This window comes from Cibotium barometz, chromosome 3 (assembly GCF_041138505.1).
Source record: "Cibotium barometz isolate CiBa-2024 chromosome 3, ASM4113850v1, whole genome shotgun sequence".
Lineage (NCBI taxonomy): Eukaryota > Viridiplantae > Streptophyta > Polypodiopsida > Cyatheales > Cibotiaceae > Cibotium > Cibotium barometz.
In genome coordinates, this window is record NC_141048.1 from 3,550,085 (window position 1) to 3,567,016 (window position 16,932).

At 49.3% G+C, this 16,932-nt stretch overlaps 1 protein-coding gene across 1 annotated transcript in view; it reads right to left on the reverse strand.

Moving 5' to 3' along the window:
- Positions 1–1,974: 1,974 nt before the first annotated feature.
- Positions 1,975–16,932, reverse strand: part of LOC147639619 (uncharacterized) — a 91,491-nt gene continuing 76,533 nt past the window's right edge. Inside the window, exons 6-7 of the mRNA XM_086772309.1 lie at positions 2,326–2,397; positions 1,975–2,243 (exon numbers count right to left, since the gene is read on the reverse strand). Coding sequence (XP_086628435.1) covers positions 2,109–2,243; positions 2,326–2,397 — 207 coding nt within the window. The 3' untranslated portion in view covers positions 1,975–2,108. The remainder of the gene's footprint in view (positions 2,244–2,325; positions 2,398–16,932) is intronic.

Consider the following 16,932-nt stretch of genomic DNA (forward strand, 5'->3'; position numbering starts at 1 on the left):
CGTACATATGTACATATACATATACATATAAACACGCCAAGAACAAGGTCGATCAAGAGATCCAAGTCTACAAGATCCACACATATTCCAAAACCAATTGCCTAGATACACAGCTTTTCTAAGTGGTAGTAACACTGACAACAGTTTGGAAGAGGAGATAAGTGGTACCGAAGTTCCCATGCTAACGATTTTCGAGGAGTTACTTGGAGGATGGACTAGACAATTTTGAGCAATGCCGATAGTTTGACTATGTCGAGGATGGAGCAAAGGTACAAACACCCTCGTACTCAAAGTTGTTTAACGGGAGGTGAGATCGTATCGTGCACGCCTTATCTGATGTCATGTAGACATGATTAATTATTGCATTTGTTTGAAGAGTAAACTTGGAGATAGCATTATGATCATTTTGAGTGAATTTGGTAGCCGTATAGGTGCCTCGATGTGCCCAAGACATGCACAAATGGTGGGAATGTATTTTCAGCATAATATGAACACATTTTATTACTTTATTAATGAGTTTGTGACCCAAAAAGGGTTAGTCACCAAGACCATGGGTAAGAGAAAACACTAAGGACATACAGCCATAATATCTAAAACAGCATAGTACACCTTGATATCAACATTTTCCATTAACATTAGCAAATTTGGCTTAAGGCTGATTTATAAACTTTGAAGAAATGAAAAGACAAATCAACTTAAAATTCCATAAAAGTACTTCAGAATTCTTGGTATGCATCTACCTATGGCAAAAAATTAAAATTAAAATCACATTAAAATTTATTCTTTTTCAAAGTACTGAAAGATATCATAAATTATTGTGGTAGCCTTATCTTCAAGACGGCGTGTATTAAAAGTGTGTTTAATTGATAAAAGGCACATGTAGTTTTTGTATTGCATTTATAGTGTGCTTAAAATTTTATTTGAAGCATTTTAAAATTTGAAAATTTAAACTTCTTTTCACAAAAAGCACCTAAATGATACACTGTTTTTGGGAAAAAAAAACTGCACTTAATTTTTTTCATCTAATATCTTGTGTTCATAGTATTCCCTAGTAGGAATTTCTTTGAAACATTATACTTAAAAATAAATGAATATAAAAATCTCTTACAACCCATAGAAGTGTGGCTTTTTCCTACAAGACTAGCGTCAACGCACAATACTCATTCATTCAGTAATATACAATAGGAAAGATTGCGTAAAGAGTTTCTAATCCTCTACTTCTTTCTACTTCATTGGGTGATCATTGCCCATGTGATTAGCATTAACCTCTTCTGCTTAGTCTTAAGCATCATTAATCATGCTTCCGCATAGTTAGCATGTCACACCTCTGTACATTGATTCCCCGTACATACAGTTACGTGTAGTAACTCTGTCAGGGAGGACTCTAAAATGTCTGTATAGAAGAGAATGCTCGCCTCAGATCACGCACCTCCTTGGCAAAGCTAGTGATCTTGTTGCTCGAATTTGCGACATTTTACAGGTTTCTTCTCATCATTTTTGATAAGGACTTGCTCATATAGGCCTCGGCACTACTGCGTTGCCTGTGCTATGGAGACAGGATCAGGGTCTCCATTGTGAGAACAGAGGAAGCCTGACATTGCGCCTACTCTGGAGACACGCCAGGTGCCCCAAGTCAGTGGGACATCTCTTCATCACAAGAGTTTGTATGGGAAGTGTCCACTAGCCTCTCAACTTGGCACATTTTCCCACTGCAGCTAGCTCATCGAGGGGGTGCCACCCCACCAGTAAACCACTTGAATGGAACTCATCTGCACATTTCCCGTAAAGCTAATAGCACATCCCAGGCAACTCCCACAAAACTAGAAAGTGCAGGGAGTCCTTCCTTAGGATACGGAGGGAAGACCCCTTCTTGAAGGATGTGCCACCAGTGTGCTAATAGAAAGGATCCGTATCTCACAAAAAAAAAGAGTAAAATTCATAAATTCCCCGCATCATAAAATGTGCAACAAGCAAAGGAGCTGAAAGTTGGCACTTGCCTATTTCAAAGAAAAGCATTACATCTAGGAAGCTTGCCAAACAGAGAGCACATTCTCTCTCAAAACAACACACAGTGAAAGCAATTGATGGCAGCAAAATGATAACAATTCTCATATTTTGAGAGAAACTGAAAACACTATTTCCTTGAGCAGAATTCGCAACACGGTACCACTTGGGTGAAGTTCCTGACGGGTTGGAAGAGAAACTATCGTGTTGAGAACTTGCCAACTCGTCTTGTCTACTACCTGCCAGAAAGCCCAAGTTGATATTAATTGAAGCTAAGCTAACAAGTGTCACAAGCACACAGAATTAAGCATGTGAAAACACCTCGCCCCACACAGTAAAGCTTCCATTCCACTCAAGGTGATCTTCCAGGTTGAAGAAAAACTCGCTAGTCCCCTGTAATATCAAACATAAATGAGCCTAGATCTTTCCAAAGTAAAATAACAAGTTTAAAACTTTTTAATCTTTCAAAAAACGTAGTTTTTCATTAATGTGATCTCGAAATAGTTTTGTGGAAAATATGCACTTAAAATCATAGGCAGTTCTTATGTAGAAATAGGCACTTAAAATCATAGGCAGTTCTCAAGTAGAAATTCGGCACTGGGACCTTTTTCTCAATCAAAAAGTAACTTATTTCATTCAAAGATAAACATCATCATAAGAGGTACTAATTAGATGACATAATCAGCACATTGGGCTGGCAAAAGTACTACGTGTCACATGAGTGATGCAACAAAGAGACTTAAAACTTAGATTAATGCTAAGCACATGAGAGGTTCACGATAATCAAAACTAAAGCAAGACACAATAGAGAAGGAGAGATAAGACCTAATCTATTGTACATTTGTAACATGCAACTGGTTTGATCGTGCCACTCATAGCAAGGCCGCCTTTATTCCTTTATGTTAGTAAGCATGAAGCAACCCATTTTAATCTCTAATATAGGAGATAGAGCTGTAGAGAGAGAATATGTAGAGTCGACACCAGATTGGGGCCGACTGATCCTTGTGTTGGCCGACTGGGGTCTATGCCCTCATAGCGTTGACCGACTAGGCACTAAGGCCATGGTTGACCCCGTTGGTGGCCCATGGGCTGCCCATGTGCAAGGTGGGCTAGCCTAAAGCCCTTGCATGCCCATGCTATCTAATGCTTCTACATGCCTGCTAGTGACTCGTATGCTAGGATGACCTACATGCTCTGTTCTCCAAGTGGGTTAAGTGACAAAAACTAACAACCAAGGCTTGGAAAGATCATCGCTTGTGCCTTGACATGTCCCTAGACTAGGGCACAATGGGGTCATGGCATACGAGAAATAATCCCTAAAAAGGTACTAATGATGTACAAGCATAGCAATAATGATGAGTTTGTGTGTCACATAGCACCTCAGCACATGGGTGCATGTGACATTCCCTCCTGCTTAGCTTAGTGGTAGTTGCATGGCTTCCAAGTTCCAAGTAGTCCCCCAATACCTATGGGTACTCTTGGAGAAGCTCCTCATTGGGCCAAACCACTTCGTGAGTGCCTCGGTCCTTGAACTTGGTGTAGAATTGAAACCGGCCTTCAATAAAACTGACGGGCGGTAAAAAACTTCACCAAACACAAGCACTTAAAAACAGTTTAAATCGCTTAGAGAGAGAATGTAGACAAAGGAAGCTCCTACGTGGCCCCAAAGCCCCCACAGATATTTCTTTACTCTTCACGAAGTTCCGATACAACTTCACCAGTCTCGCTCCAAGTATCCTTGGCTAGGAGCGTTCCCGCACACGCACTAGCGCCTAAGGCCCGCGAGTGAAGGCTTCTTTCGCCGCCTCCTCTGCTGTGGTTGTCACTAGAGCCCTCCCCCATGCCTCACTTATACAGAGCCTGCTTAGACTTGCTTTAAAGCAAGTTTTTCTTTTAAAAAGCACTTTTAAAAAGTAACTTGATTTTAAAAAGCAACCGAAAAGCAACTTTTTGACTTTTTATGCAAAAAGTCATCCTCCTAAAAATCTCTAACCACTCTCTAACCACTTTGCTATAAGAGACAAAGTTGCTCCTCTCAATGAGCTCTTCGCGATGACGCGAACTTCATTCTGACAATCTTGAAAATTAGGGTTAGGGTTTTCCGCTGAGGCGGCAAAACATGCATTGCAGTGACATACCCCCCTCTTGAAAGAATGCAATCATCCTCGATTGCACTCCATAGTGCAAACCAAAACGTTCAAGTTCTGCCAACCTGAAACAGAACACCACAAGAAAGATGAACACACAACAAGTATCGTCAAAAACCAAGCATCCACTCCATGCAATATACATGTCTCCAGGTGATGTCCCAACTGCTCCAAAATATGGCCATCCCTACTTAGTAGTATCATCACAGACAAATACATGCAAGATACTCCACATGTACAAATATTTTTATACACAAATATGAGTACATCCAAGACCGTATGGTAAAGATCAACGTCCCAATCTTTTTCCATCCATAATAAACCATATGACTAGTACAAATACCATAGAAGTCCTGCTAGCACCAAGCGACTCCTAGATCCCATCTGAGTGCGTTTGTGCCAAGGGAGCGAAGGAACCCCCCTCTTAAGCATCAAGCAATGCTCTAGACCCACACTCTGCTGAACCTGTGTGAGCACTTTCCATGGTAGTGTCACGTGCACACCCTTCAAGTGTACAGTGACATGGCATCATTTCTAGCATCAGAATCATCATTAAATATTTATCAGATATTTATGTATGATTTATCACGCATTTTACAGGCATCAAAAGCATTTATTTCAGCTTGTACATCATTGTATGGGGCTGGAATGGCACCTACAACAGTGTACACATCATCTGCATCACATGGTTTGTTTTATGCAATTTTTAGGCACATTTCTGGGGCAACCGACATGCAGATAAAGGCATTTATGTCAGTCGTGGGCATTTGCATCTGGCCGACAGCACGTAGGCTGGCCGACCAGCAGCCCTCACTCATATATAAACAGGCGCCTCTCCATTCAGCACCTTAAGTCCATTTTCAGCAAAGTGTTCTCCATCGTTTCTCCTCCAGGAAGCCTTGGGAGCAGCAGTAAAGCCACGCATCCATCATCTTCAGCATTCATCCTCAGATTTCAGCATAAAGACATCTCTCATACTCCTACAGAGAGGGACAACCAGCAGCATAAGGGTTTACCTCAGCATTGGAGCAGGGATCAGTCTTCATTCCTCATTCTTCAGCATGTTTCCCTCTTCCACGGGTAGACATCATCTAGGACAGCATAGATCCATTTGGATCTCATTGTAACCGCATTCATCATCTAATATAGCTGCATTGCATTGCATTGACACTCATCTCTCTTGTGTCCATCTTAGTTAACCATTTCTTAAGTTAAGTGTAGCACTAATCCAAGGTTGCTTAACATCGATCAGTCTCCGCATGTCACATTGGTATCAGAGCATAGGGTAGGCAGCCTTAGCAGTCAATGCATGTTCATTCTCTAAAGTCATTCAGTTATCATGTATCACGTTTCCGCACAGTTAAACCCAGTTCTCAAAATCTTCCAGGCCACCCTTAGGGATTTTCCCTTAGGTATGCATTAGTAACCCATCCATCTGCATTCTTGCACAGCATATAGGGTTGCACATGGCTTGCATAGCAGTCATCTTAGCAGTCAGTCTTGCATCTACAAGGCATACATGTTTGCCCATGAATTCTCTGCGGAAGAATGACATCCATCATCAAAGGAGTACATAAGTTTTGGGCTTCAACTGGCAGCCAGCAGGGGGTTCTCTTCCACACAAGAAGAAGGAAGTTGGCTCCAACATCGCCTCAGGAGGTTCAGAGCTTCAGGAACGACGGAGATGGTAGGTGAAAGGTTTCCACAGGCAGGTCAGGGGTGACTCAGGTATTTCCAAGCAGTTTTAGTAGCATTTGCCATTCAGTTCCCGCAGTAGATAAAGTCTTTGGCTCAAAGGATTCCACTCCTACAGACGACCTCAGTCCCGGCAGCAGAAGACAGAAGGGGGCAGTGGTTCGGTGGAGAAGGATCACCAGAGGAGTCGAAAGGTTGCCACGTATACCACCCAGCAACAGTTTAGCAGAGGGGAATGTCATGTGCACACCCTTCACGTGTACAGTGACATGGCATCATTTCTAGCATCAGAATCATCATCAAATATTTATCAGATATTTATGTATGATGTATCAGGCACTTTACAGGCATTAAAAGCATTTATTTCAGCTTGTACATCATTGTATGGGGCTGGAATGGCACCTACAACAGTGTACACATCATCTGCATCACATGGTTTATTTTATGCAATTTTTAGGCACATTTCTAGGGCAGCCGACATGTAGATAAGGCATTTATGCCAGTCGTGGGCATTTGCATCTGGCTGACAGCAGGTAGGCTGGCCGACCAGCAGCCCTCACTCAAATATAAACAGGTGCCTCTCCATTCAGCACCTTAAGTCCATTTTCAGCAAAGTGTTCTCCATCCTTTCTCCTCCAGGAAGCCTTGGGAGCAGCAGTTCAGCCATGCATCCATCATCTTCAACATTCATCCTCAGATTTCAGCATACAGACATCTCTCATACTCCTACAAAGAGGGACAACCAGCAGCATAAGGGTTTACCTCAGCATTGGAGTAGGGATCAGTCTTCATTTCTCATTCTTCAGCATGTTTCCCTCTCTTCCAGGGGTAGACATCATCTAGGACAGCATAGATCCATTTGGATCTCATTGTAACCGCATTCATCATCTAATATAGCTGCATTGCATTGCATTGACACTCATCTCTCTTGTGTCCATCTTAGTTAACCATTTCTTAAGTAAAGTGTAGCACTAATCCAAGGTTGCTTAACATTGATCAGTCGCCGCATGTCACAGGTAGGCTCCAAACCAAAAGCATCAAGATAAAGTTGCAAAACCATAGGTAAATCTACTAAGCCACCCTCCTCCATCCACTTTCAATCTATAGGTGAATAGTTCCTGAACTTCACCAAATATCGACGTGAAACTTTACCTCGTACTTTTCTTTTAAAATCTCTACAAAACCCAATCACTTGTGCCAAAAATCATTGCTTGACCATGTTGGTGTACTATCCACTTAGCTTTCTCACAAGTCTTTGCAATAAAAGCTCAGACCCCCACTTAAGATGATACTTGCCAAAACTTTGAAGCCTCCCTGAAGTTGCCTTCTCACATGGCTTCTTCACTTGCATCAAAGTCCCTTTTGGCCTTGTTTGCATCTTGCCCAGAATCAGCCCATAAAGTTCCCCTCTGGAAACGTTGAAAAAGTTCCCCATCTTGTCGTGTTGGAGAGAAGTGAGCTAATCTTGCGAAAAATTGATCATTCTCCCAACCTGTGGGGTTGAGGAAGGATTGGTTGTGGCGAAAGCCATAAGACCAATCAACAATGGGCGGCTGACTCGAATCCAAATAGAAACAGCTGCTCAAAGGAGAGACAAAGGGCAGACAAGGAGGCAGGGGACAAAAGCACGAACAGGAAGCGACAGGGGGTAGGAGGAGGAAGGGGGCAGAAGAGAAGGCAGAGGAGGAGGCGGGGGCAACAGTACGGGTAGAGCAGGTAGCAGGGGGTAGAAATGAGGGCAAAGGAGGAGTTGGGGATAGAGGTGACGGCATAGGAAGAGATGGGGGTAGAGGAGGATGCCGGGAGGGGGGGGGGGGGGCGGTAGAACTGAGGCTGGGGACAAAGGCGAGGGAAAAGGAGGAGACAGGGGTGCAGAAACGAAGTTGGGGGCAGAGGCGAAGGCAGAGGAGGCGGGGAGGTAGCAGCACGGGCATAGGCTAGGGTAGAGTAGGAGGTGGGGGCAGCAGTGCGGGCTCTTCTCTCAACGTTTAGACGTTTTGGTTGAACTTGTGGGGTAGATTTGTCTGAGAAATTTGATCCACTTTTCCTCGAGTTTCTACTCTAAATGCGATTCACAATGCCTTTTATGTGAGTTTATTGCGGAAGTATGTGGGGCCAAATCCACAAGAGCCTGTCATAGAAGAGCCACCAGAGGTTGACAAGCTTGAAGAGCTACTTCAACCATAGTATTTCACAAGTGTAACTATTTGGCCCTCCTCGGTCTATTTCACATGATAGAACCCTTGCCCGGACACCAGACAAGTGGAAGAAGGCATGGGGACAGGGACCGTAAGGTTTGCTCAAGAAAAAGCACCAGTCTTGGTCATGACCGCGTGAGCCAGGGGCACCACTGGAAAGAGGAGACTAAGCCAGACCAAAAGGCTAAAAGCCACGCTCTAGGGCCAAAAAGCAAGGCCCTGAAGTTAGACAAGCAAAAGCTAAATAACTTTGACAAAAGTTGAGTAATATTTTATTATTGAAAAGCAAAAAGAGAAAAGCAAAGAGTAAAAAAGGCAAAAGCAAACATGGCTAAGCTTTTGGCAAAAAGCAGGGCCCTCTTCAAGTATAAAAGAAGCATGAGCCTCTCTTGAGGTGCATGTTTAAGTTGGAGAACAACCTCTTCATCTTTAAGGTGTTGCCATCTCCGTTGAAGCTTGGAAATCATCTTCTTGATCATGAACCAAACCATGGAGTTTTTCATCATTGCCCGTTGATTCAGAGCGCCTTCATCAGCTCTAGTGCCACATCATCATCTGTCTGTGTATGACTATATTGATCCATACAACCGTACGCAACTGAATGGACATGTGCAGAGCTGTACGGACTGAAAATTTTAAAAATCCTAAAAACTGCTTTTTGGAGGTTTTTATCGCCCAAAAACCATTAGAACAGGTTTTATATAAGTTTTCTTGCCAAAAAGAGCTTTTCCGTGGTTTTCTTGATCAACAAGGCTACAGGAGTTGTGGAGATTACTCATGGGATGAGCGAGTGATTCTTGGACTTGGACTTGGACTTGGATCTGGATCTGGATCTGGATCTGGGCTTGGGCTTGGGCTTGGGCTTGGGCTTGGACCTGGATCTGGATCTGGAATTGGACTTGGATTTAGATTCACTGGATTTGGATCTGGCCTTGGATTCATTGGATTTGGATCTAGACTCGGATCAAGATTTGGACTTGGATTTGGATCTGGACTTGGATTTGGATCTGTACTTGGATTTAGATATTGGATTTGGATTTGGATTCATTGAGCTTGGATTCATTGGATTTGCATTTGAATTTGGATATTGGATCTGGTACTAGCCCGGTGAGATATACTTATGGGTCATCCTCGTGGTGTGCTCGGCATTAGAGATCTCGTGCCTAGACATCGGCATATCCTACATCAGCTTCTATTTGTTTTGTATTCATTGATTGTATTGATCTTGGCCAGCGTGCTCTTGGATTTTTCCTAAATAAATTCTTGAAAGGGGGCGGGGCCTGTTCCCCACTCAATGTGGTGTATTGTGCAAGATCCCTATTCCCTTCTCTCTCTCCTCTCTCTCTCTCTATCATTATCTTTTGGATACATGGTTGAGTCTATCATGGCACGCTCCGTTGGGCTTACAGTGGTATCAGAGCAGGATATCTCTTGACAGAGCCATGTCGAGAGCAGAGGGAGACCAAGGGCCTAATGAAGGGAGCAACTATGAGGCAAATACAGAACTTCAAGATGGGAACCAGGGTCGTCAATCCATTACTCATGAGACCACGGCCATGGCATCAAAAGAGTACCATGACTTTCAACACTTCAGACAGTTTCTCCAAGATGAAGAATTCCTAGCTTGGAGAGCCAACAAGAAAAAGGACCAGAGAAGGGCTCGAATGTTTGAAGATTTCATCAAGGATCGAGCCACCGAGATTAGTCTTAGGATTGTGATCGAGACTAGCTCGCTGAAGCTCCCGCCTTCGCCCCCCTGCGCTGCTCGCCCATCACCGCCGCCATCGTTTCTTGCTCCCCCCCCTTCTACTCGCCGTTGCGCCCCCCCCCCCCCCTTCTTCTCGCGGTCTTGCCTGCTTGCGCCCCCCCTCCTCGTTGCTGCTGCGCCTCCCCCCTTCTCGCCATCTCATCCTAGCCTCTTCGCGCCGACTCGCCCCCCCCCCTCCCTCTTCGCCTATTCGCCCTCCCTCCCCTTTTTTTTCGCCTGATTCGTCCCCCCCTCTCCGCCTGCTCGCGCCCGCCTCCTCTCAGCAGTGCCCCGCCCCCCCCCCCCCCCCCCCTTCTCGTTGCTGCCGCCCCCCCCCAGGGCTTCTCCTTGGGGTTTTTTCGCCCCCTCCCTGCTCTTTCGTGCTTTTCTTCACCCCCAGGGGGGTTTCTGTTTTTTTCCCCTTCTTCCGGTCTTCCGCCTCTTCGTGTGCAGCCCGTTTCTTGCAGGTTCTCCGCTTTCGCCTCGCCTTCGCCTTCGCCTGAGCTTCAGACTCTGATGGAGACTCCTCCCGCCTCACCTCAGAGGGACTCATCCGCAGCCCCCTCGCCCGCCCCCGAGGACATCCCCATCAGGCTTTCTCTTTCGCCGGAGGAGGAAGCGAGCCTCACCGCAGAGGTGGAACGCCTCCAGGCTCATTCCACCATCTGTCGTATAGTCGGCACTCGCCCCAGCAGAGGGGAGATCAGGGATCTTCTTCAGGCCCGCCTTCTTGCAGATGTGGGCAAGATCCTGGATGTACAGCTCTTGGGCCGGGGACATTATCAGATCGAGTTCGAGGCCGCCCAGAGCGTTGCCAAGGTCCTTGCCATGAGTCCTCTGGACATCAGGGGGGGTGCTCGGGCTTTCTTCAGGCCTTGGCAGCATGGATTTGACCCAGCTGCGGCGGAGCAGGGAGAGCGCCTCTTCCATATTACAGTTTGTTTCCCTGGTCTCCGCCGGGAGTATCTTCCGCTCCTCTCCAGGCTCGGAGCATTGGTGGGCTCGGTTCTTGAGACGGGCCCCTCAGCAGCTTCAGTGGTGGCCAGAGCAGCTGGGCTACCTTCGGTCAGAGTGTTGGTATCTGACATCTCCTCCCTTCCTAAGGTCATTCAGCTACCTAGGATAGGGGGGGGGGGTGGATAGATCAGAGAGTGGAGTTCTCGGGGCTCCCAAACCAGTGCTTCATTTCCAGGTAGGTCGGTCATCTGGCCAAGGCCTGCCCTCGCAGGAGACCCCGACCCTCACCACCACAGCAGCAGGCTACTGATGGCCCGCCCACAGATTCGGCTCGGCAGGCTGCCTCCGGGACACCTGCTCAGGCCACAGAGACCTCGGAGTGGCAGCCTGGACAGGGGCGCCGCCGAGGGAGACAGCCACAGCAGCACGCCCAGAGACCGCTGCAGCAGCAGCCACAGTCTCAGTCTCATTGGGTTCCCGTGAGGAACAGCTTTGCTCCCCTTCAGGAGGAGACCCCCGCAGCGAGTGAGGACCAGGAGATGCCAGTACCCCCTCCTTCACCCCCCCCACCCCCGTCCCCCCCCACCGCCCCGCTTCCACCCTCGCCTTCTCCCGTCTCCGCTCCGGTTTCGGCAGCGGCTCCCTCCCCACCTCCCTCGCCTCCCCCTCCTCCCCCTCCGCCCGCCTCGCCTTCCCGGGAGGCCCTGGCAGTTCCCTGGCGCTCACCTGCAGTCCGGAGAGCGTTGAGCACTGACCTCGCTCGAGCATCACAGAGGAGACCTATGCCGATTAGGGCCTCACGGATTTCATCTATCCGCAGTCGGCTGAGTCGCCTCGGCATTAGACAGCGCTCGGAGGCGTTTGATTATACCTTCACATGGCTTTTTGGAGCAGAGGGCCCCCATGAGCCAGCACCCATCCCAGTGCATGTAGTGATACCTCCGGCCCCGCGGGGAGGAGGCACTAGACTCAGCGGTGGCCTTCTCGTTCCCTCTATGTGGACCTTGTGACCGGGAGTGGACTCTAGAGCTCGCTCTCAGCACGTTGAAGACTCAGGCAGTTGAGTTTTCTCATCACATGAGCGATTTGGAGGTTACAGATGTGATAGGCCGACTTTGGGAGTTGGCTCATTTTTTCTTGGATCCTGGGAGTGTGGATACATCCGGGATTCGGCATTTGGTCGTGCGCATAGTGGCAGATTTGGCACACGACCCAGGATATGTGAGTATACACGAGGTTACTATGTCAGAGCAGGAGGCAGTCGCCATGGGTCACAGCCACTGGCGCCTGATCTGGGATTCTTGCAGTACACCGGGTGGGCAGACTCGCAGCCGTTCGGATGGGGACTACTCTCCATCCAAGCCGCTTGCGAAGGCCCGCCGCACGGCTGAGACAGCATCCACCTCAGTAGGACATCCATGAGGATCATCTCATGGAATGTACAGGGCCTTGGCGGAGCACACTTTATACGCTATCGAGGCTGCTTGAGGCAGGAGCTTCAGAGATGCCTGGTTGGTGGCAGCATTGACATTCTGATGATGCAGGAGCACCACTTGGGTGAGAGCAGGATCCGGAGATATGGTTCGGTGATGCCTGGTAGATGGGACACTTTCTGGTCTGCAGGGTTTGGTCCTTTGGGTGGACAGGGAGGAGTATGCATGGTTATTGCAGATGCATGGCGGCAGGCCATTGTGGATCGAGGGATCATTGTGCCTGGTAGAGCACAGTATGTCATTCTGAGGATGCATGATGAGCTATTGGGTGTGCTCAACATCTATGCGCCCAATCATGCTAGTGCCAGAGCAGAGTTCTGGACTCAGGTTACAGATGCATTGCCAGAGGCCGCACATTGGTGTGTTGGGGGAGACTTCAACATGCTTGAGGACCCGGCAGATAGGGTGGGAGGCAGTCATGTTACAGTGCACGGCACGGAGCTTGCAGCTTGGGACCGGTTTTGCATGACACTGAGGATCACTGATGCATGGCAGCATGGGGCTTTCTCCCGGTCTCAGGACAGTCTTAGTTTCTCTCGGTCGGATCGCCGGCAGGGAGGGACTAATCTATCACGGATTGATCGCTTTTATGTGGGTGACTGGTTAGGGGAGCGAGGGGGCTCCGTCGGCATTCTCGCTGGCACCTCATTTTCAGATCATGCGCCAGTTATATTGACATTGGAGGAGGGGAAACGGGAGCCCAGCTTGCAGTTGAGGATCCCAGAGAGGGTGCTTACAGATCCCAGTCTCGCTGAGGACATTGAGAGGATCTGGCATGATAGTCAGTGCTCTGACCAGGATGTAGCGGGCCAGTGTGCCCAGGGACTCATTGATCTTAGCTCTTTTCTACACGCTGCAGCTTTGACACGACTGGGAGAGATTCGTGAGCGAGAGCAACGGCTGAGACGCAGCCTTGCTTCGCTACAGCGCCTTCAGGAGCAGTAGCCTGCATGTGAGTGGGTGGCGTCCGAGCCAGGCACGCCAGGAGGTTAGAGAGGTAGAGGAGCAGAGACATGAGTTTTACTATCGTCGTCAGGCCTCTCAGTGGACGCAGCTTGGTGATAGAGTGACTGGGGAGTTTTTTGAGATCACTGGACCCCGTCATGCGCGAGCAGGAGTCCGCCAGCTTGGTAGACCGGATGGATCGGTAGCTACTGAGCTCGGGGAGATCAGAGCCATTGCCACTGCATTTTATAGTGACCTGCTTTCAGCGGAGCCTGCCACTGAGGATCGAGATGTTTGCAGACAGACTGTGTGGGCCCATGTGCAGAGGAGGGTCACAGACCATATGCGTACAGTTCTAGGTGCGCCTCTGTCAGAGATTGAGCTTGCCGAGGCCTTGAGGGTCCTGCCGCGGCATAGTTGCCCAGGGGAGGACGGACTGACGCCGGCCTTTTTTATGCGCTATTGGGACCTTTTGGGGCCAGGCCTCCGCAGGGGCTTCCAGCATGTTTTGGACACTGGGGTGATGCCGCAGAGCTTTTCAGAGGGCTTGATCTATCTTATCCCCAAGGGGGAGGGAGTATCTGATGACATTCGGCATTGGAGGCCGATTACGATCCTCAATACTGTCTACAAGGTCTTAGCAAAGGCCTTGAGTTTGAGGATCCAGCCCTTCTTGGGGGAGTTGATTCATGCTACTCAGACAGGATTTGTCAAGGAGCGCAGTATCCTTGACAACATCTTTACTTTCTGGGAGGCGACGGCCCGAGCTAGATTTCTTGATGAGGACTTGGTCGTGATGCTTCTCGATTTTGAGAAGGCATACGATAGAGTTGATTGGGGATTCCTAGAGGGCACTATGCTTCGTCTGGGCTTTGAGCCAGGATGGATCAGAGGGGTGGCAGCTTTGTATTCCACAGCTCGTAGCCAGGTGCTGATTGCAGGAGGACGGGGGCCGAGTTTTGAGCTGACCAGATCAGTCCGTCAGGGGTGTCCTCTCGCCCCTTTCCTTTTTCTCTTCTTTGCGGAGGCTATGAGTATGTATTTGACGGCAGAGGAGGTTGGTTTGAGAGGACTTCAACTCCCAGTCCGGGGGGGAGGATTTGCTTGATGCTGAGTTTGTAGACGACACGGGCTTATTTTTGCATGGCCAAGAGGCCAATCTTATTCGGGCTGAGCAGTCGCTCCAGGGTTTTAGTGCAGCTTCGGGAGCATTGATCAATTGGCGCAAGACAGTGGCCTTTTGGATCAGTAGTGCTCCCATTCCGGCATGGAGCCCGGACCCCGGTTTTAGATGGATTCCTCCAGGCACAGCAGTGCGGTATTTGGGATGCCAGATTGGCCTCGATTTGTCACCTGAGCAGCAGATTGCCCCGCTTCTTCTGAGCATTCGGAAGAAGCTCTTGTATTGGAGTACAGCTCGACTATCCTTGGCTGGAAGGGTGGTGGTGGCAAATCAGGTGCTGTTAGCGACCATGTGGTATATTACGTCTTGCTGGATTTTCTCGAGCTCTTGCATCAGCCAGGTACAGTGGCTGATCAGGAACTTTCTGTGGTCTGGGCGAGATGGTCAGCCAGCTCGGGCAAAGGTTGCATGGGCAGTTATTACACTTCCGCTGGCTCAGGGCGGTTTGGGCATTATAGATCCAGTCGATCAGAGTAGAGCCTTATTGGGGAAGCTTATTGTTCGGGGGTTGCTTCCAGGCGCTGAGCCTTGGAAAGAGCTCCTCTTGCAGCGACTGCAGGCTCGGGCGCCCCCTGCAGGGGGTACTTGGGCACCAGAGATTCGCTGGATCTTCATAGAGATGAGGAGGACAGGCCTCAGTAGAGGATGGGAGGACAGATTTGCTTTGAGTATCCTGAGAGCTTGGGAGCTGCTGAGACCGGGGCTCTCTCAGCGGCCTCCTCCTTGTGTTGAGGAGCGGGCCAGGCAGCCGCTCATCTGGAGCCCAGCGGTTCGCACGGAGCAGGGTCATATGCTGGGTTCTCGGCCTCGCCTAGCCTGGGGACCTTTAGCGGCAGGCCCATCTCGTAGTTTTGGAGACTGGCAGGCTTTCTGCAGTCTACCAGAGGAGATCCAGGTGGAGAGGCTGGGTCACTTCAGAGGGGGGTTGATTATGAGGGATGATATTCAGGAGGCACTCACAGAGGAGTGGTTCACACCTCTCGAGACAGTGGCCCCACGGTGGATGGGAGCCTTTACACAGTTGGCGATCCTGATTGCTGTCAGAGCTAGCACTAAGGATGGCAGATGCCTCTACTATGAGATTCAGGATGAGGGCAGACTCCAGAGAGTGGAGGTGGAGTCGCCTTTGGTTGCAGAGTGCACCTTTCAGAGGATTCGGGTAGTGGCTGCCGCTTCTCGGAAGTGGCATATTGACCCCGACCCTGCCGATGTGCTCCCGGATTGGCGCATCTGGGCATACGTAGCACGACCCTTGGCCTGGCTCCAGTGGGACCCCGGGGAGTACGAGTGGCATGATCCTTATGCATCCCTTGAGGCCACAGAGATCTCCTTTTTCCAGTATACCGTTCGGCTGGGGCGGCATATTCTGACGGCGAGGAGGACGGTTTCTCCAGCGGCGGCAGCGGGGCATTGGCGACTACAGGGACTCTCACAGGAGTTCCTGGAGGATTTCTGGGCTCGGCTCTGGGCTAGTCGGCAGGCCCGCAGGATCTCGGCTTTTCAGTGGCTGGTCGCCCACAGGGGCTCAGCAGTTGGCACTCGGCTTGTTTACAGCGGTCTTCCGGCGGCCTGCGTCCGATGCGGCCACCCTATGGAGACACAGAGACATTGCCTTTGGGACTGCCCTCAGGCACAGCAGATTTGGCTGCGGATGCTGCGTATTCTGGCCCCCCTCTCTCCAGAGGGTATGTTTACGTGGGGTGCCGCTGCTTGGTCGACTTCGTCAGGGCCTGCTTTGGGCTATGAGATGGAGCAGGGCAGTCAGGCCATCAGATTTATTAGGGGCCAGCCTCGCCTGGTTCCGGCACCGGATTTCTCGTCCGCCAGCTGGACACAAGAGAGGGATTTACGATGGGAGCTCCTCAGCAGCCTCACCATCTGGTTCACCTGGAGGGCCCGGTGCTTTATGGCCTTTGAGGGGAGATTGGAGCCACCAGCAGAGACTGTACGGGGGATTTGGCAGGAGTTGATCCACACCCTGCGAGGACAGTACGACCGCATCCGGGGCGATTCGGATGAGGCGATCTTACGGCGCCAGGCCTTTCACACCACTTGGCGCAGTGGCCCTTTCTACACCTTACACACGGGATCCCCCCGTTGGCACTACAGGCCACCTGTTTGGCTCTTCCCCCCCCCTATAGTATGATTTAGCCGCTCAGTTCTTTGTGCTGATGCTTGTATTTTGCAGCACCTAGGGAGAGTCTCCCGGGCTGCCATGATGTATTCGCTGCTCTATCTCTTTTAGGAGCAGGAGCGATCTTTTGTAGCCCTACGGGCGTTTTTTTTATATAACTAATGAAAGGATCTTTTCTCGTTTTTAAAAAAAAAAAAAAAGGATTGAGCCACCGAAGCCGAAGGAGTTGAACTTGCTAAAGAATATCTTCGGGCCAAAGGAGTCACCATTGCAGAAGGATCTAGAGCTACGCGCTCTATTTGTCATGGAGGAGACAAGGAAGCTACTCCTAGGCCTACTCTCTCAAATGCAGTTTCATCAGATTGACATCATACCAAGAAGTTCGTCGACGAATGATTTGCAGTGGTGCTTAGCCCATTGCATGTTTCC